Source organism: Etheostoma cragini, chromosome 8, assembly GCF_013103735.1.
Source record: "Etheostoma cragini isolate CJK2018 chromosome 8, CSU_Ecrag_1.0, whole genome shotgun sequence".
In the NCBI taxonomy this organism is placed as follows: Eukaryota; Metazoa; Chordata; class Actinopteri; order Perciformes; family Percidae; genus Etheostoma; species Etheostoma cragini.
The window spans coordinates 18,591,803-18,611,632 of NC_048414.1; the positions used below are offsets into that span (position 1 = coordinate 18,591,803).

General features: G+C 38.6%; 2 protein-coding genes across 4 annotated transcripts in view; both read left to right on the forward strand.

Moving 5' to 3' along the window:
- The window catches only part of ndufa9a (NADH:ubiquinone oxidoreductase subunit A9a), a 6,704-nt gene extending 2,540 nt beyond the window's left edge, over window positions 1-4,164 (forward strand). Inside the window, exons 6-11 of the mRNA XM_034878529.1 lie at window positions 109-211; window positions 431-501; window positions 2,813-2,889; window positions 3,454-3,549; window positions 3,727-3,793; window positions 3,888-4,164. Of these exons, the coding sequence (XP_034734420.1) occupies window positions 109-211; window positions 431-501; window positions 2,813-2,889; window positions 3,454-3,549; window positions 3,727-3,793; window positions 3,888-4,058 (585 nt within the window). The 3' untranslated portion in view covers window positions 4,059-4,164. The remainder of the gene's footprint in view (window positions 1-108; window positions 212-430; window positions 502-2,812; window positions 2,890-3,453; window positions 3,550-3,726; window positions 3,794-3,887) is intronic.
- A 6,144-nt stretch (window positions 4,165-10,308) lies between these two features.
- LOC117948725 (probable polypeptide N-acetylgalactosaminyltransferase 8) lies at window positions 10,309-18,813 on the forward strand. 3 transcript variants are annotated; one of them, XM_034878527.1, is made up of 11 exons: window positions 10,309-10,581; window positions 11,357-11,705; window positions 11,890-12,056; window positions 13,986-14,172; window positions 14,853-15,050; window positions 15,220-15,334; window positions 16,936-17,121; window positions 17,287-17,429; window positions 17,972-18,059; window positions 18,167-18,334; window positions 18,568-18,813. In XM_034878527.1, the coding sequence occupies exons 1-11, from the start codon at window positions 10,404-10,406 to the stop codon at window positions 18,685-18,687; spliced, it is 1,899 nt and encodes a 632-aa protein (XP_034734418.1). In that variant the 5' UTR covers window positions 10,309-10,403; the 3' UTR covers window positions 18,688-18,813. The 3 variants fall into 3 exon arrangements, with proteins under 3 accessions (XP_034734418.1, XP_034734417.1, XP_034734416.1); XM_034878526.1 differs by having other exon boundaries at window positions 10,310-10,590; window positions 11,366-11,705; window positions 17,287-17,424; window positions 17,967-18,059; XM_034878525.1 differs by having other exon boundaries at window positions 10,310-10,581; window positions 17,287-17,424; window positions 17,967-18,059.
- Window positions 18,814-19,830: the final 1,017 nt, after the last annotated feature.

Below are 19,830 nucleotides of genomic sequence, written 5' to 3' on the forward strand. Positions count from 1 at the left end.
CTCTCTCTCTCTCTCTCTCTCTCTCTCTCTCTCTCTCTCATATTTTTCTGTTGGACAGAACCTGTGTTCTTGTAGTTGATCATTGTGTAAAATGGCCTTTTACCATAGGCTGTAGGAGAGACAGCAGTGAGAGATGAGTTTCCTGATGCAATCATCATGAAGCCTTCTGAGATCTTTGGGAGGGAGGACAGATTCTTCAACTATTACGCAAGTAAGACAGTTGTTTTTGTCCGTTCACCGACTGTAATCGACGAGTATGCAAACATGTCGGTCTCTGGGCAATAGGAGTGCGACACGTTTGTTTACTGCAACCTTTTTCATTTGTTTGGTGATGCTCATTAAGTGCTTTGTTGTGGACGCTCCAACTCACTTGTTCCACAGTATGGAAAATGTTCCCTTTGATAATGTGTGCCTTCAATCTATTTGTCAGACATGCGTTGGTTTGGCAATGCTGTCCCACTCATATCCCTGGGGAAGAAGACTGTGAAGCAGCCTGTTCATGTAAGTTTGTTGAAAGGAGGCAACTGTTCTAATGCTATAATATATTAAAATTTTCAAAACTATTTTCTGAAACTTGGTGTTCCAATAGCGGTGCTAAAGCGATACTTTGAAAACAATGCCGGTGCCTGAACCAATACTTTAAAAAAAAGAAGAAGAAGAAAAGCACAAAAACACAGTCAAAGGTTCAATATGTAATATATTTACTGTAAGAAATGCTAAAATGACCCCAATGCGTTTTCATCATATATTTAGTAAACATGCTTAGTTGAAACACCGTCTTTTCTGACAACAATGCTAATGCAAGCATTTTCTCCTTTTGTATTATCCCTTCCGTGACAGAACTTCTGTATGTGTTTTGGCCTGTGTGTTGTTATCAACTGCCCAGTTTGACAGATATAAACGCAGCGCGCTACAGCTGTAGGGTTAGTACAGCCATGAAAGCAGCACACAAACAAACAGGACAGTTGGGTAGAGAGCTCCACGTGAGCGCAAGCTTTTCTAACTTTTATGTCAATATGGCATCTAACGTTCGCTGCTCCGCTGTGCTGTGGACTAATGTCTGGCTATGTGAGACAAGCGTCTAGCAAAATTGTTGCAGATGCTGCGGTCTCAGCCTAGCAATCAACGTGAACTTCAAGTCTGGGGGGGGGGGAGACGACGCTCTCCAGTATTTTGAATTTGTACTGCAGTAACTATTTTAAACACTAGCTGTCAATATTACATACTGCACCTTTAAAGAATGGCTTGTTTATTGCTAAGGCCATATGGTCAAAATTAAATGATTTATTAATAATGTAATAACACTACCTTATTGCGCCAGTAAATTGCTGTTTAACGACAAAATACCATCAGATGGTTAAAGGGCACCGGAACCCAACCCACAAGTAAATTATATAATTTCACACGTGCAGATATTACTCTTCACAAACAAATGTCAAAAATCAAGAGTTGAACAGGCAGCTGTGAGTGTCTGCATTTGACAACAGGAATGTTGTAAGACCGAATACAGTGTCAGTGTTTTTTCTGAATCGTGGATTTGGACATTAGTGACACATACTTTAACTTAGGTTTCTAATAATTAGTTCCAAATGTTACCTCCTTCATGACCTGGTAGATAAGATAAGAAAACCTTTATTTGTCCCACAGTGGGGAAATTGTGGTTTGCAACAGAAAAGATAAGAGCAAAGATAGATAAGTGTACAGAGATAGATAAGTGTACAAAATATAGCAAACGGTTTTAGACATATATTAGGAGTACATCAAGGCAGTAGCACATAGACCTTTTGTGCCCTACCCCCTGCCTGTAAGTTATTACAGTAATAATAGTAATAACACAAAAACAAGCAGTTTTCACTCACAGATTCTATTTGACATTCTGAAGAAATATATTCAACATGCAGCCCGGTCTAATGGCAGTTTGTAAAATGGTGACAATGCACCAGTAAAGTGCTGTTAAACGACAAAATACCACCAGTTGGTAAAAGGTCACTGGAACCCAACCCACGAGCAAATTATCTAATTTCACAAGTAGAGCTATTAATCTTCACAAATGATTGTTGACAATCAAGATTTGCACAGGCAGCTGCCAGTGTCTGCATTTGGCAGAAGTTATGTTAACATAACATAACAAATGCTAACATAACTCAGGGCTATGTTATTCAACGATAAAGCTTGTGAGCTCTGAAGGGACTTCATGGTGTCTTCAGATGCACCTCATTAAACTCATGGTGCATTCAAATGCACCCTGTAAACTCTGATAAACTCAAAATGTTGTTGTCCAGACCGATAATATCAACCGATATAAGGCCTTTTCCAAACTACCGGTTGCATCATATATAATGTAATAATATTTATATAATTTAGTTTTTGGTTCACTATTCATTTAGAATCATCTATAATGACAAATAAATGATTCTGATAAATAACATTAAAAAAATAAAAACACCCTTCAACCATGTTATGAGAGTTGGCGTTTGTCCACTAGAATTTCAGATTTTTTTAATGGCCAGATTTCTTTTTTTTTAATTGAATCAAACCATGTATTTGAAGAATAGTGACAAACCTAGTACTTTAAAACAAAGTGAGTCTGATTAACTTAGGTTTCCAATATTTACACTAGTCCCATTTTGTCTAAAGGAAACAATGCACACTAAATGTGCTGGGACATAGTTTCACAAAGAAATTGTTTATTTTGCACATGGCAAAACATTATTTTAATTATTATTTTTTTTTTGTAAAGGAAACCATGCACACTGCATAACTCTACTGCTTATCACATGAACGCAACTAAACCTTTTCTTTTCTCCCTTAGGTGGTGGATGTGGCCAAGGCCATAATCAATGCTGTCAGAGACCCTGATGCTAATGGGAAGACATATGCATTAGTTGGGTAGGTGGTCAGCATTCAAATAACTATGCTGGAAATTCTGTGCCTTGGAGTAGAGCAAATGCTGACATTTGAAAATGGGTAACATAAGCACAAATCATTTATGGATTTCATTGTGCTTCATTTGCAGTCCTAAAAGTGTGTCCACAAGAAAAAAAGTTTTTATGTCAACTTACAAGAAAGGTGAACAGTTTTGTCTTTAGTGTATAGTGCAAAAATGGCCATGGCCTGAGTGGCAGCAGTGCACTGAACAAAATGTTGAGAAATGTGTTTTTAACAATCGTACTATTTGAATTTTCAAAAACTAATATTGGACTAATTTTCATTAGTAAAAGTTTGGAAAAAGAGGTTAACTTTAGACAAGGATGCGTGTAAGTGAAAGCTAAAGAGTACTTTGTTTGAATGCAGTGCCTGCCCAGAAATGGCCTATTAAAGGATAGAAAACATTGTGTCAACATATGTTGTTGTTGTTCATGCCCTGTGTTTGTGTATGTTTTGAGCACAGATTTTCTTGATGAGGGCTTTCCTTCTTAAAGTGTTTCTGTCCTGTTTTCTCTTGTCGTCTAGTCCCAACCGTTACCTCCTTCATGACCTGGTAGAGTACATCTACGCAGTGGCACATAGACCTTTTGTGCCCTACCCCCTGCCCCGCCCACTCTATCAGTAAGTGCTTTATTCAGGGTTGTTTTTTACATAATTTCCAGAGACAGGGAGTATTCTATGGAACTAACATAAGCATTATATAACACAGTGTGTTGCTAAAAAGAACAAAGGTGTCTTGGATGCACTTGATATATACCACCGTACAATCATATGAGAGTTTCTGATTTTTACTTTCAGCCTTGCTGCTCAGTTTTTCGCAATGAACCCATTTGAGCCCTGGACAACCGCAGACAAAGTTGACAGGGTAAGACAACACAGATCTTGATATAACTTAAAACTTGAGGATTTGTGCCACCAACTGTTGTATACTTATTCTGTGCTGCACTTTGATATTCCAGTTTCACACAACAGACCTGAAGTACCCAGGACTTCCTGGTCTGGAGGATCTTGGTATCACTCCTTCCACTGTAGAACAAAAGGCTATTGAGATTCTGCGTCGTCATCGCCGATTCCGTTACCTGGAAGCTGACCTGGATGAGACAAAGCCAGCCAAAACCGTCAACTATTGAACTACCAACAACACCAGGGCAGCCAGAGGATGTCAGTGCCTCCGATTGTCTTTAATTGGTCTTTAACTATATTGTGTACATAAATTAAAAAGAAAAATGCTCTAAAGGTTGTCTTGAAGGTTTTTTCTTGCTTGTTCCTTATTGGTTTTATTAGAAATGACTTTACCATTGCAGTCCCTCTAGAGCAGGGCTCTTCAACACTTTTTGAAAAATGTCTTGGCTGAAAGAATAAACAGAGTAGGGACCCCCTACTACATATACCGTAGAAAATCGAGTTGTGTATTAAACTGGGTCAGATGGATAGGAAAGAATGAATATTATTACATTATTTAAACATGTTTTAATGTTAATAATGTATTCGTTATTAATCCCACAAGGAGAAATGACAATTTACACTCTGTTATTACACACAGGCCTGAATTACACACACGCTCAGTAACAATTCATGCGCTGAGTGGAGAGATGTCAGAGTGAGGGGGCTACCCATGGAAAGGTGCCCTGAGCGTTTGTGGGGTTGGTGCCTTGCTCAAGAGCACATTGGCAGTGCCCAGGAGGTGAACTGGCACCTTTCCAACTACCAGTCCACCACCGTACTTTGGTCCATATGTGGACTTGAACCAGTGATTCCCCCCCGTTCCCAACCCAACTCACTACGGACTGAGATACTGCCACCCTCAAATGTACCATGCTGTACATGTGGAACAGGGAATCCTTAAGTTTAACTACATGGCTACCGTAGTGGCTACCTTACCCATGGTATCCTAAGCTTATCTTCAATGTTTAAATTAAATGTTTTCTTAAGTCACATATCGGCCATATTCATTTTTTGGATAAAAAGAAAAATTTTTTTTTATTTGGACATAATATTGTGCCGTGAAAGCTGGAGATGACATGCTGCTGAAACTATATTTAACCCTACTGCACTTTAACAATTACTGGAGGGGTCAAATTTAGGTTTAGACTTCCATACAATTAAAAAATGTAACAGTACTGGGCGCCCAGATAGCTCCGTTGGTAGAGCGCAGCACCCATATAAAGAGGTTTCCTCCCATCTCATTCCCCCTCTCTCTCTCCTTTCATGTCTTCAGCTGTCGTGTCAAAAATAAAGGCCAAAATACCCCAAAATGTAGCCGTTATAAGCACTTATAAGTACCTGACAGAGCTCGATCAGTTTTTAAAAAAGTGCTTGAATGTATAAAGTACTTTAATCATATCTAAAGGAAATTGCAGTGTAACAGCAGCAAAGTCACATAAATCACAAAAATGAGTTCAACCGTACAAGTAAAAAGCCAAAGTATGTACAATTAAATAAAAAATTATTCTTTAAAATAATACATAAGTGGAAAAGTGACTGCCAAGAGGACCATAATCTTAATTGTAATGTGTGTACAATGATAGTTCCAGTAATGTAGTGTATATCTATACAACACTACAGTAGTTATTGCAAGTAATAAAGACTGATCCACATATTTTCCAGGTTGTCATTGAAAAGATATTTAAATTTTGTAAAACCATAAAACATGATCAAATTGAACATGCTTGTAGGCACAGTAACGACTGGTGTACTTTGGCCACCCACAAGACAGCAAGGTACTATGACTGCAAGATGCATATGGAAAGCAATGTCATCTCAAGATAAGAACGGCTTTATTGTACAACTTACCTGTAAAGCTGTTAGAGAAGAGACAGAATAACTAATGATATCCATTGGTTGAAAGCACAATGAAGACTCCAGTGCGAGGGGTTATAATAACTGGAGCTTTTTCATTCCTAATAATATACATCATAATTTTCATGATCGCGAGTTGGAGAACGGGTAAATCTTTTACAGAGGGAGTCACAGATCAAGAGATTGTGAGGAGGAAGCTGGACAGGATTGAAAGGACCTTAGATAAAATGGGTGAGTACCATAGACCATTAATATATATACAGTCTATGGCGAGTACCCATGAGTACACATCAGAAGCAACCTTAAAACACAGTTAAACGGCAAGTGTAAAAATCTGGCTTTGTAATCGCACAACAATGGTTTGGTAATGAAATAAACTATTATATCAAAGCTCTGTAATCAAAAGTAATTGAAGAGGAAACATTTTTTCACTATTTTTATTCAAGTGTGTAGTACTCAGACCATATGCTGTAAATGTTATTGTATGCTGATGGCATTGTGTGGTTGCAGAGAAAGAGGTTAATTTGCAAGAATTGCTATACATTATTACTTTATTGTGTTATTGTGTAGTAAAAAGCACAGATAATACATGTTAGAAAGCAATCTGAGCAGCAGAGTAATAAGTATTTATTTACAGTAGATATCAGTAGATACAGTAGATATCTATATCTATATATACATGTACAGTGTATATATATATATATATATATATATATATATATACAGTATTTGTTTTTTATAGATTTTTTATTGATTTAGTCTTTTTTTAAAACCAGAGATTTTCAGAGGGACTTGGCAGAGTCAGCAGGACGAGCATTAGCTTGAGGGTCCGTGATGATGTATAAAATTGTGACCTTGATTTCATAAATGTATGATTCAATGGTTGAATTGTATTTTGCTGATGGAGTACTGGGTTGTAAACATGCCCTGACTGAGGAGCATTCTTGGGATGCATAATTACAGCGCTAATGAGGCCATTAAAGGGGACATGGGATAGGAGTCATGTTTGGTAAAGCCGAGATGTGAAATAGTTTTGCTGTGGAGACGCCTGAGGCCTATTTCACAAAACCTAGACAGTGGAATAAGCCGGGATTTTCCCAGTCATCCTGGATGATTTAAGCCTTGACTCGGTTTCATGAGCAGAGGCGGATACATTTCCATGCGTGGAGATTGATTCTGTGCCTGCCCAGGCTAACAACCAGGATTAATTCATCCTGGTGCCTTTTCTGTTCACTCAGCAGTGGTTTTACCTTATTATCATTCAGTTAAATACTGTTATTATTGTAACATTGTGACACAGTCATTGATGAAGACTGCTGTTCATATTGTTGTCAGAAGTTTGGTGAATATGGGAGTTGTTGAGATTATTAGAAGAGGCTGATGAAGTTGCAAATGTGTCCACGATAGAAATAAAGTCCTGTAAACGTGTTTCTACAATGGTTCTAACAACGGCAGACTGGTCAGAGACCAACACATCTTTTTAGTTGATTTATTTCTTTTTCTATTCTTTAACAGTATAGAAAGTAATCATGTATATTACTCTTTGTGTGCATTGTACTTGGCATTCTTAGCATACCATATGGGTTCTGTCCAGTAAACTGGGATTATAATTTCAGAGTGTTGTACAATTATAAAAACATAACCTAATTTTGCAATCCTCCTTAATTATAGTCTGAGTTCACTGGACCAGTAACTATACAGTTCCGGCTATTGTATATTCATGAAACAACAGGGAGAGGACGCCTCAATGTTTTTTTTGAATATAATGCTATATTATTGTATTTTGCTTCTTCTTTTTTTTAAGTCATGAATACTCATTACAGTCACCAAAACCTTAACTTTTCTTTTGTTTTTTGGTGAAATGTCTTAACAATCATTGGATGGATTGGCATGACATTTGGTTTAAATATTGGTGGTCCCCAGAGGATGATTCCTGATGATCCTCTATAAGGATCACTAGTTACATTTTTTACTTGGCTTTTTCATGTGTGCAATTCTTTTTTAAAATTTTGGAAGTTCAACCTCGGTCCTCAGACCCTAAAGAACAAAATGTTCCATGACACTCATTAAAAGCAAAATTTGTTATCCCGCAGCCATATCAGGCTTTCAATCTACAGCCTTCAGAATTGTAATTTTTTACTATTTTTCACAGGATTCAGCCATTATCTCATGTTTTCTCTACTGGGCGAATACATAATACTTTCCTGGTTTCCACTCAGGGTTTTGCTGCTGTATTATGAAGGACTGCAATGTTGCTGCTAATAACTGACATATCCCAGACTGTAAAAACAAAATGCACCAAGCATGTAGTAATCCCAAAGAAAATCATATAGACAACAGCATTGGCAAAGTGTTAAAATTACAAAACAAATTAATTAATTAATTAATTAATATTTGGTAGTCAGGATCACTCAGTTAAAAGTAGGAAATAATATTAATGCTGTGCATAATGTTATGGCAGTTATGTTATGCAGATAGTTTTGTCTTTCATGGACATCTCAGCAACTTCTTAAGGGATGCACAATGGTTACCATGGTCAATGGTCAATGGTCATTTTTTATTTAAGGGGATACCGGAGGAGTTTTGGGGTCTTTAGTCCAAAAACACTTCACCATCCCTTTGCCAATAATACATTTTTCTATGGCCCTGCACGATGATTGGGAAAAAAGGTATGACCCTCCGCAGCAATGTATTAATGCCTCCTGTACTGGTATGTGATTGGCAAAGACGTACAGACAGCCACTGTTTTTTTGTTTTTTTTAATTATGACTTACATAACCAACCAGCTGCCTTCTAATCTTAGACATTAACGTCCACTGTTATTTTGGCCATTTCAGGCATCATCAACATTATTTACTCACTAACAATTTTGTGGAAACACAATAAGTATGGAAACTAAATGCACACTTCCTGCATTACTGCATTACTTCAAATACTCCTCTAGTAGTCCTCTGGTAGTCCTTTAGTATCCACATGAAGTACATCAATAAAACATTGAGACCATTCAACGAAGGACACTGGGTGACAAATTCAACAAGTGAACTGGTTGCTAAGGACAAATCACTAGGCTTCCTCAGTCATTGTACATTTTAGCTGCTGAAGTTGAACATTATTCAAAACTCCCTTTCTCAGACGAGCGTCAGTTTGGGAGCTTGCATGCTACCACTCCTTTCTTCTCAACTTACTTGCAAATAGTGTTGATTTTGTCACCTATTTTTAACCAAATGTCCTTGTTAGTATTAGTCATATTTAGTCATTCACATGTGTTTTTTTGTTAGTTGAGTAAAAAGTCTCATCATTTTAGTATAGTTTAAGTCAAAAGAGAACTCAAGGTATCTTAGGCAAGTTTTAGTCAAAAAAATGTAGTCTTTTTTAAAATAAATTATTTCTGAGATCATTTCAATCAAATAGCGTTTCATACGTCTCAAATTTTGAATATCATAAACCAGAAAATACACTTGTTAAAGGATTTTTAACAAAAAAATCCCCCCCAACCGTACGACAGTACGGGCCATATTGTTACCTGGATGAAAAAAAAAAAAGGGGACACGCCAAATCTCCAAATGAGCCACAGCCGAGCTACATGGAGCTTCACGCCCATGATTGTAAATTGTTAGTTGTTTGCTGTTTTTGTTTTTTTGTTATAGATTTTTTACGTTCTCTATTGCACCTATGCCTATGTACCATGTGTCTGTGTATATAACCTGTATTTTGTAAATAAATTAAAAAATACATATATATGCACCAAACAAGCCACTTTGAAATGTTACTGTTTTCATGAATATAAAAGTTGGACGACCTTCCCCTCTTTTCCTCCAATGGTCCATTCAAGAAAAACCAAGCGGCCCCTTAGCATACTGAAGTAAGAATTTAGCCCAAAGCAAGCTGTACCTAGCCTCACAGAGACTATTTATGTTTTAAGACTTAAGAGATTTGAATTTTAACATTTGAGCATTCAAGCAAGTAACTCATTTGAGCTGTTAATGTCACAAATATTACCTTGACCCATACATCTAGCCTACATTCAGTGGCGTCGGACTGGGGGGGCAGGTTATGTACCAAAAAGATTATGTACAGTATTAATACTATTTTCCATTTTTAACTCAGTATTTCTCACTACCAAGTGTTATTTGTTTGTCATTTTTTGGAGGGGCCCATAGAAAAGGCCTTCCTACAGGGGCCAGAGCTTTGTGCTACGCCCCTGGCCACATAGCTCCTCTGACTGCACCCAACACAAGACAAGAAAACAAGAAGATGAATCCAGCAAGCTATATAGCCTGTATACAAATCAAACAACCTGCCGTCTCCACCTTCTCACAGTCTCCCCTATTAGTTGCCTGTGTGTGTATTGTGAGAACTCATTTGAATAAGTTCCCTGCGGCTGCAGTAACGCATTTGACCACACGGCTCAGTCCGGGCTCAGTCCGGGCTCAGCCTGCTTGGGAACACCTCCGCTTAATATGGGCAAGTAGGACGGCTCTCACCTCGCGTGCATCCCACTGCTCACGCTCTTTTAAACAAAACAAGAGCCCCAATCTAGAAATAACACCATTCATTCGCGTGCAAATTGTCTGGTTGAAGCCCTCAGTCCAGCAGCCTAGTCTAAGGTCGCTGCGTGCGCGTCTTTCCAGGTTTTCCATTCACTTGCGGGGGGTCCCGGTCTGTGCGTTATCACTATGAGAGCGGTGTCGTTCAAGCGGACCATCGTCGCCCTGGGGGTCATAGGGCTTCTCGTCCCCGTGGGCTTGTTTATGAAGGGTAGATTTGAGCCTGAAGCTGAGATTCCCAAAGAGCTGGACACACCGCGAATGATCAGGAGTTTTACTGACCTGGAGACAAGCATCAGCCAACTCCGTAAGTTGGGTTACACTGGATGTGTACCAATGTATTTGGTCTTCACTACACACGGAGATGGGCAAATGGAAAGAAAGTTAGGTTCTGTTCTGTATGATTTAACTTCAGTGACATCACCGATCATTCATTGTTAGAAGGATTGTTAGAAAGTAGTTCCTCGAATGTATTTTACGCTTCTAAATGATATTGCATTAAAACAACACAAGTGTCGCTAAAAGAATACCTGCAGATGTGGAGTCTAACATGAGATGAATGTCTTCTGATGGAACTTTTCTTGACGTTTGCAGTCTATTCATATTTTTTGGTGTTTTAATGTATTTTTACAATTTTGTGTGTGTATCCTTTTGTATTGAGTATCTCTCTCTCTTGTGCTTCTGATGACTACTTTCCCTCTGGATATCAATACCATGTATTAAATGTTGAATCCAATCCATCTAGAGAACATTCATCTCAAGAAAAAAATGTAATGTTTTTTTTTTGGGGGGGGGGGGCATTTAAGCCTTTATTTCTATAGGACAGCTTAGACATGAAAGGGGGAGAGAGAGAGAGGGCATGGCATGCAGCAAGTGCCGCAGGTCGGAGTCGAACCTCCGGCCGCTGGATCGAGGTCTAGACCTCTATTAATGAGCGCCTGGCTATAGCTCACCTGGTAGAGCGGGCGTCCATAAATAGAGATTTAGACCAAAAAATTTGATTTTACTTTAAATAAGAAAACATGTTGTCATCAGTAATCAAGCCACTCATTTGACTCCGTCCCTGTCATCCTTTTGTCAAGGTAACATAGTCAGAGTTTTTGAGAAAAAGCAAGACGACATGCAGAAAATGCTCGAAGAGGACAGACTCAGACGGAGAAAAGCTGCCGAGGTGGAACAGTTAACTGTGAAAACACAGCCGAAGCAGCAAGAGAAACCGGAAGCAAAAATCCCAGACCAGAAGGAGACTCATCAAGAGATAAAGTCGAATAAAGTGTTTCCCGACTCTGCCCTGTTCAAGACGTGGGGGGAGAATCTCTCGGAGGACGACCAAAGAGAGGCACAGGCTTTGTTTGACAAGTATGGATACAACGTTTTTCTCAGCGATCGCCTTCCTCTAGATCGAGCTCTTCCAGACACCAGGGATAAAAGGTACGGTCATTTCACTTCATACACAGATTAAAGTTAAAGAAATGGCCCCAGATCCCATCCAGTTCGTTGTTTGCTGATTATCCTTCACCACTCTGTTCTCACAGGTTTGTCTTTAGATAAAGCATTTACACAGCGTACCCATGGGAATACTGTGGTTTTATCCAATCCTTCTGTTTCTGATTAGGTGTCTGAAGAAGAGTTACCCAGAAGACTTACCAAGCCTTGGAGTGGTGTTGATCTACCTGAATGAGGCCCTGTCTATTATCAAAAGAGCTTTGCGCAGCATCATTGACCGCACCCCTAAACACCTGCTGAAGGAGATCATATTGGTGGACGACAATAGTTCTGAGGGTATGTAGAAAGCAAATGTTTGAGTCGTGCAAACATGTCAAACCCGTGACTCCATAATGTAAAGTAAATTGTTGTACTGGGAGATAAACACACGTTTCATTGTGCAGTGTTCTTTGTTTTTGTATTGTTAGGATCTATGTGATGGGTGTTGTCTACTTATCCAGTTTTCTAAGCAGTCTTGTAAAATCTCCTAAAATGTATTTTGTCACATGAACTTTTGGCTTTAAAGTAATTTTGAGAATTCGGCCATTTTGAAAAATGTGTATTCACTTTCTTGCCAAGAGTTAGATGGCATGCCGTAGTTGATATCACTATCATATACTGTATGTATGGTGAAATATTATGCTCCAGTAAGCAGGTGCTTAGCTTAGCATGAAGACTGGAAACTGCTAGCCGGGCTTTGTCCAAAGTTAGAACAAAAACAAAAAAATCTGCTTACTACTACGTTAAAGATCGCTGATTAATATGTTACACCTTGTTTGCTTCATCGGTTCAAAAAAAGTAGAAAAACAACAGTTTGTTTGTTATGCCATAGATAATGACATTTAAGATGGTAAAGCTCCAGCACATAAATCCCAGGAAAACCACAAATTGGTGTTTTTATACCACGGTTATTGCATCAAATCGTAAGAGTCATCTCAAGACACTTTCCAATCTAGACCACACACTATAATTTACAAAGACCAAACAGTTCCACTAATTCCCCCAAGAGCAAGCAATTAGTGCCACAGTGGAGAGGAGAAAATACACATTTTAACAAATAAGATATGTGTTTATTGGTGAGCTTTGGACTTTTGGCAAGGTGGACTTTGGGAGCTTTGGACAGAGCCAAGCTAGCGGTTTTCCTTTGTTTCCCGTCTTTATGCTAAGCTAACCTAGTGCTAGCTGAAGCCTTATATTTACCAGACAGACATTACAGTGATGCTGATCTTCTTATCTAATTATCAAAAAGAAAAGGCAAATAAGCATTGTACTCCTTTTTGTAGGAGCACATAAACCCCTGATATGTTATGATGTAACAGCATTTAGTCGTTTTAAGACTCTAATTAGTGGTGGAGTGGCACTGGATTGCAATCTACTAATGGGGTTTCCCATTCTTCTCCATCCTAATGTACACCCATGGGTGAGTAAAACATTAGAAACACCTTTTTAATTAGTACAACTACAACTTAAAATTGGACACAGTCACAACATCAGCTTACGGTTTATATTTCACTTCAGTTGCATGTACTTTGGGAGCATGTAGGGGGAAGGACCTGATAAGTTGTTCATGAACGTCTTCCTACTCCTTTTTGAACATGGACATTTTTTGTTAGAATGACTTTCAATCATGTTGGGAGATTGTGCTGAGAAGTACATGAGCTTATTTATTTGTCATTTTAAATATGTATATGTATGCATGAATCTATGTTTATACAGTATATTTTTATTTTACTGTCTTACATGTTCAAATAAACTACTACTACTAAATGTGAGGCACATCTACGATCAGAGCTGTTGCTCTCAAAATTGTAGAGTGTACTTTGCCCTCTGGGAATTTGGTATGGAAACGGGTGTCACTGCAGCGTCTAAACCAGTGGTGTCCAACTCAACTTCCCTGAGGGCCACCCTGGAAAAGGAGAATCACATCAAGGGCCAGACATGGAGAGTTTATTGCTTTTAGGTCATTGAAAAAGTCAAATAACTTTGACTATATTATAGCATGTCTCATAGTCTTTTCACATAACAGTTTGGGTAACAAAAATGTTAAAGAAAATGAAACATTGGAAAATAGTGACAAAAAATAGGCAGGCTGAAATTAATTGTGCACCTCAATTAATATGGGGGCCAACTTTGAGTTTGACACGTGTGATCTAAACTTTCTATGGTAAAAACCTCTGTCCTCACCCCTAGTCTCAAAACTAATGCCCGCATTTTCTCTTAATTTAGAAAACCTGAAGGGGGACCTTGACTTGTATGTGAAGTCGCTTGAGCAGGAGAACCCAGGTCTCTCTATTACAAGGGTGAGGCACAATGAGTCTTTTGGCCTGTCTCACGCCAGGGCTTCTGGCTGGAGGGCTTCTACCGCTGACGTAGTGGCCATCCTGGATGCCCACATCGAAGTCCATGAGCTGTGGTAAGAATGAGGCCACAATCCATCTTTTACACCTGGTTTACATATACCATTTTCATTCAGTCATTCGTTCATTTGATTCCACGTTAAAGGTTCTATAAGGAGATGCCGTTAACATGATATATTGGGAGCAGCTGTGTTAACTTGTCTTCCTAAACAGCCCTCTGTTTTTTTCAAATTAAAACTGTAATGAGATTCACTTAAAAGGATCAAACTTACCACCAATACTGACAAAACGTTTATGTAAGTTATGCAACCTTCTAGTCGTAGGCTCATTTGTAGTGTGATAGTAAGTTTGGCAAGCTGACTTTTCAATTGTGCTTAAGCTAAAAAAAAACAACATCTCATTTGGGTGACATTAACTAGATCTCTGCATCAAAATTAAACTTTTTTTTTTTTCTGAAGCTCCCTCCACCGTCCAAAAGCTGCACCAATGTTCCCACGGGTTGCGTACAAATGAAACTTAATGCAGAGGAAATGGTTGTTTTCCAAAACTACTTGGGTGTGTTGTGTCTGTTTTTGAAAGCTTGATTAAAGAAGCAAATACACCTGCAAGCTCCCTTTTATAAGTTGCTTAAAAGAGACAAAGACATATGACGTTGCACTGGTCTCACTGGTTGTTCCGGTTATATAGTTTGATTAAGTGATGAACAAGCCACCTCTCATCCCTTCCCCTCTTTCAGGGCGGAACCCTTGCTGACACAGATCAAGGCTGACCGAACGGTGGTGACTTCGCCCGTGTTTGACAAAGTTAACTTTGATGATCTCAAGGTTATTCCATACCAGCCAGCATCACACGCCTTCGACTGGGCTTTATGGTGCATGTATGAGGGGTTTTCGGACGAATATTACAAACTCAAAGATGGCTCGTTACCTGGAAAGTACGTTTTTTTAAGTGTAATTGCTCAGTCTTGTTTCAACTTAAATATGTGTCAAACATATTGTATACATACATATACGTATCTTGGATGAAGCTTTACTTTAATGCTTATGGCGAAGCAACATGTTTTTAAATGATACAGTAGTAACCGGTCTCTTCTTTCACCTCAGGAGCCCGTCTGTCATGGGGATCCTAGTTGCTGAAAGAAAGTATCTAGGAGAAATCGGACTCCTCGATGAAGGAATGAAAGTGTACGGTGGAGAAAATGTTGAGCTGGGAATTCGAGTGAGTAAGCTTCCCCTATCTTACACCTGAGGGTGCAGTCCCAGGCCAACCTGCAGCAAGTTGATCCATGGGTTCAGTCCAATTGCCCCGCTTACTTAGTCAAACCAGAACTGGTTACCTCACAGTGGTTGGGACAGATACCTGTCATAATACAGTATCTTTCCAGATTTGTAAAATCCTGTATCATAGTGTTATGATACTACTAAAACAGTGCAGTGTTTGCGCCTAATAAACCTTGAAATACATGGATAACTTGATTTAGACTTAACTGGATCATGTTTAATTGACTTTTTTGCGGACAGTTCAATTAGATTCATACCACTTTTGTGTCTCTATGGTTAATGAATAAAAAAAGCATGCACTTTGCTTAACTAGCATCAAGACTGGAAACAGGAAGAAAGCAGCTAGCCTGTCTCTGTCCAAAGGTAACATAATCCACCAAACAGTACCTCCAAGCTTATTTATGTTTATTTATTATTCATTATGTCAGATTTCACAGGAGAGTCTAAATGAATTTTGTGCAGATTACGCTGCAATTGCCATGTAATGAACACAATATTTGATCTTTTTGTTATAAGATGCTCAATATTGCTACAGTTACAGTTGAAAAAATGGCAAAAGAGGTACAACTAAACTTACTCCAAATGGTAAAAGAGTGGGATACGCCTTTTTAGCACAAACGTTTTCTAGACAGACTAATGCAGAATAGTAAGTAAATGTACAGTATATTTAAAAGGTTAATGCACATGCAGTTATATTAATAGTGTATGTGTTTGTAGACAGTTTTAAAATTTAAGAGTAAAAGCCTTGGTGAAAGTTGCTGAGCATTACTTCAAGATGAAGATATTTGTTCTTATCTTTAGTCAGTGTGGATTGAAGTGTAATTAATGCATTTTAAATCAAATGAATGGGGTTTACAATTGTTTACTTCCATAAGCCCATATTGTGAATTACATTGCGGAAATGTTTGTGTCGTTTTTTGTGTCACTCTTGTCATTTTTAAGATTAATAAATAGTTGTTATGGCATCTGTTCATGTGGTCATGTTTGATCTGATAACACTAAATAATCAAATATTGTGTTCAGCAATAGCTGCTGATTTCAAGTTTGATCAAAATTATGTCTGGTTCTGTAAAATCTGATAACGTGCCCAGAGTGTTGTTGGCATGATCTACCCACCTTTTAGCATTTTACTCTTATGCCTTGTTTTCTTTGAATAACAATCTGTGTGTCAATATTTCAGTTGTGTCCTTATGGCACTCATATATAATATTATGAAATCAGTACAAAAAAATCCCAGAGGGACTATTTCTTGACTATGAGTAATAACTTCCTTGAGTCTCCACTGGTTTTCTGGCAATTTTTCTGTTATCAAAATTATTAACTTTATGGGTCAGCTGTGGGGGTCTCCTGGGAGATGGAGCCTTACAAACTCTTGAGTGCATATAACAAGCGGCGGTGCTACCCACAGTTTGTGAAGTAGCTCTTATTAACTCTTAACCTTTTTACTCATGCTTTGCACTTGCACAATTATCATTGTTAACTGATCAATTATTCGGTTTTATCAACTACTACAAAGCTAAGCTTTTTTTGCTCATGTAGGTGTGGACATGTGGAGGCAGTATTGAAGTAGTTCCATGCTCCAGGATCGCCCATATTGAGAGGGCCCACAAGCCCTACATGCCTGACCTGTCCAAAGCCATGAAAAGAAACGCCCTGCGGGTGGCAGAAGTCTGGATGGATGATTACAAACACAACGTCAACTTGGCTTGGAACTTGCCGTTTGAGGTACTTCAAATGTAGTCAGGTAGAACAAAAATGATGATGCCCTTTCTATGGAATACTGCAGTCCTCATGCACACAGGATGCAGAATGAACAGCCAAGGGTCCATAATGAAAATTGTTTCTTATGTGTACAAATGTGACAAACAAATCGTACTTTATTCTCTGCAGAATCACGGAATTGACATTGGGGATATCTCTGAAAGGAAAAAACTCAGGGAAAGGTTGAACTGCAAACCTTTCAAATGGTACCTGGAAAATGTGTATCCCAAGTTGGATCCCTTGACTGACCTAGTTGCCTACGGAGGAGTAAGTTTCGTTTTTTAAAATCTGTTTATTGATCCCCAATGGGGAAATTACAATTTTACACTCTGTCTCCACACTTTGTTAGTTTACACACAGTCTTGAATTACACACACACGCTTAGGATGTATACATGCACTAATGGAGAGATGAGATGTCAGAGTGAGTGGGCTGCCAGCCGAACCAGCGCTCTGAACGTTTGGGGGGGGTACGGTGCCTTGCTCAACAGCACCTGGCAGTGCCCAGGAGGTGAAGTGGCATCTCTCCAGCCACCAATCCACACTCCCTACTTTTTGGTCCATACGGGGACTTGAACCAGTGACCCTCCGGTTTCCAACCCAACTCCCTACGGCCTGATCTACTGCCACCCCGAGACAGATAGATAGTTCTACCTAATGGATCTTTGTACGTGTGGTAGAGGCAGTACTTCAGGGTGTTTGCGCCACATGTGCACTGCCAGATTACATTGTTTATTTTAATGATACATGTCATAGTATTGGATACAATTTCATTGGATTTGATAAAATGATGAACTCCCCTATTTATAGTTGAAGAATCTTGATACTGGCATGTGCTTAGACCAAGGACCAGTGCCAGGTCACACACCCATCGCCTACAATTGCTACTACTATGGACCTCAAGTAAGTAAAGCAAGTAACAATGGTTGTCAAGATTAAGGATTTTAGTCCCTGAAAGGTTACACGTGTCTATTGTCTGTTTGCTGCTGCTTATTTACAATTTCTTTTAGACCTGTTATTATCGGTCAACCGGTGAGCTCTATATTGGTGGCATCAAGTCCCACAAGTACAATGACAACCGCTGTTTAACTGATCCGGGGGAGAAAACGGAGCCTGGCCTTCATAACTGCAAAGAGGCTGTGCAGAAAGGAATGGGGATTCACTGGGACTTCACTCAGGTATTACACATTGTTAAACTATTATTAAAATGTTAAGCAATGTAAAAGTCAAGGAAGGATTTTTTTTAATTCCAGGAATATAGTAAAAGTCAGTGTGTCTCACCCTTTTGAAAATGTAAGGTGGAGGAGTTTAGGGTGACTCATAGCTCAAACTATTGACAGATTGATTGTTTAAATACTGTGTGACAACACTCTTGGCATATGCATTCTTAACATTTGTTTTTCTTCTCAAGGGCAAAGAACTGAAGAGCAGAGCTACAAAGAGGTGTCTGGAGATTAAGAACGGCCTGCTTCTAATACAGGAATGCTCTGGCCAAAGATGGGAAATCCAAAACATAATCAAACCCTTTTAAAGTGTGTAGCCAACAAGAACAGCACTTCTCTGCTGATTGGTCAGTGAATAATCACCTGAATGTGTAAAATGGAAACAGTTTATGAATGGGTGAAGTCATTATTTGTACAATTTATCATTCTGCCAAAACAAATTTGAACTGAAGAGTTTTGATTGCTAATTGGACCAGGGCACTTTCAAAGATATGCAAGCTCTCCCAGTAGGACTATCTGTAGTACAGGTATTGTAATAAATAATTGTAATAAATACTGCTTATGAAGGAGGTACCCAAAATTACACAATTTTTAAATACATGTTTTTTCTTTTTCCTCTCATCAATCTTCCACTCAAGGACACCAAATATGCTCTATCAAACAGAAAGATTCATGTAAATGTTTGGGTTTGCATCAGATTTAAATAAAGATTTGGCTTAGCTAAATGTCTTCGATGGCAGCATCATAAAACCCACAAATGCTATTAGTCAGTCCAGCTTTAAGGTTTTAGTTCTATTACAATTAGCCAACTATTACAAATACTTCATCTGGATGCATTTTTATACAATAGGTTTTGGTGCTGTTAGGTAAATTTAAAAAGTTTTTTTTTATTTATCTATTTCTACTTTTACGTTGATTATCATCTGTGACAGAAATGGCCTTCATGCAGAGACAGGCAAACAAATCATAAGGGAATTAAAAAGTAAAGCACTGTTGCTTGCTCTGGAGGAAACTACTGGAACTGTTGGGTCCTTGTGGATTCTGGAGTGTGGTCTAGACCTGCGCTATCTGTGAAGTGTCTTGAGATAACTCTTGTTGTGATTTGATACTATAAATAAAATTGAATTGAAATTGAATTAAAGAAGTAAAGGACAACAGTGGTATGAAAAACAGGATTAAGAAAACCAAGCGGTTGATAAATCAGTGGTATTTGACAGTACAGAGGTTCAACAGGTTACTGGATTATGGGTACGTGGAAATCTTTAGAACCAAGCCTCTTCCTCCCCAACCGGTTTTAAACTATTGTGTTGTTGTTAGTACTTTTGCAGTTGTGATTTTTTCACAACCGGTTCAGGCGCTTAATAGCTAAGAGATAACACATGGAAATACTGCGCAGTCATTGCTGTGGCTGGGTGTATTAAAGGAGCTCTAAGCAATGTTGGGCGTCATTA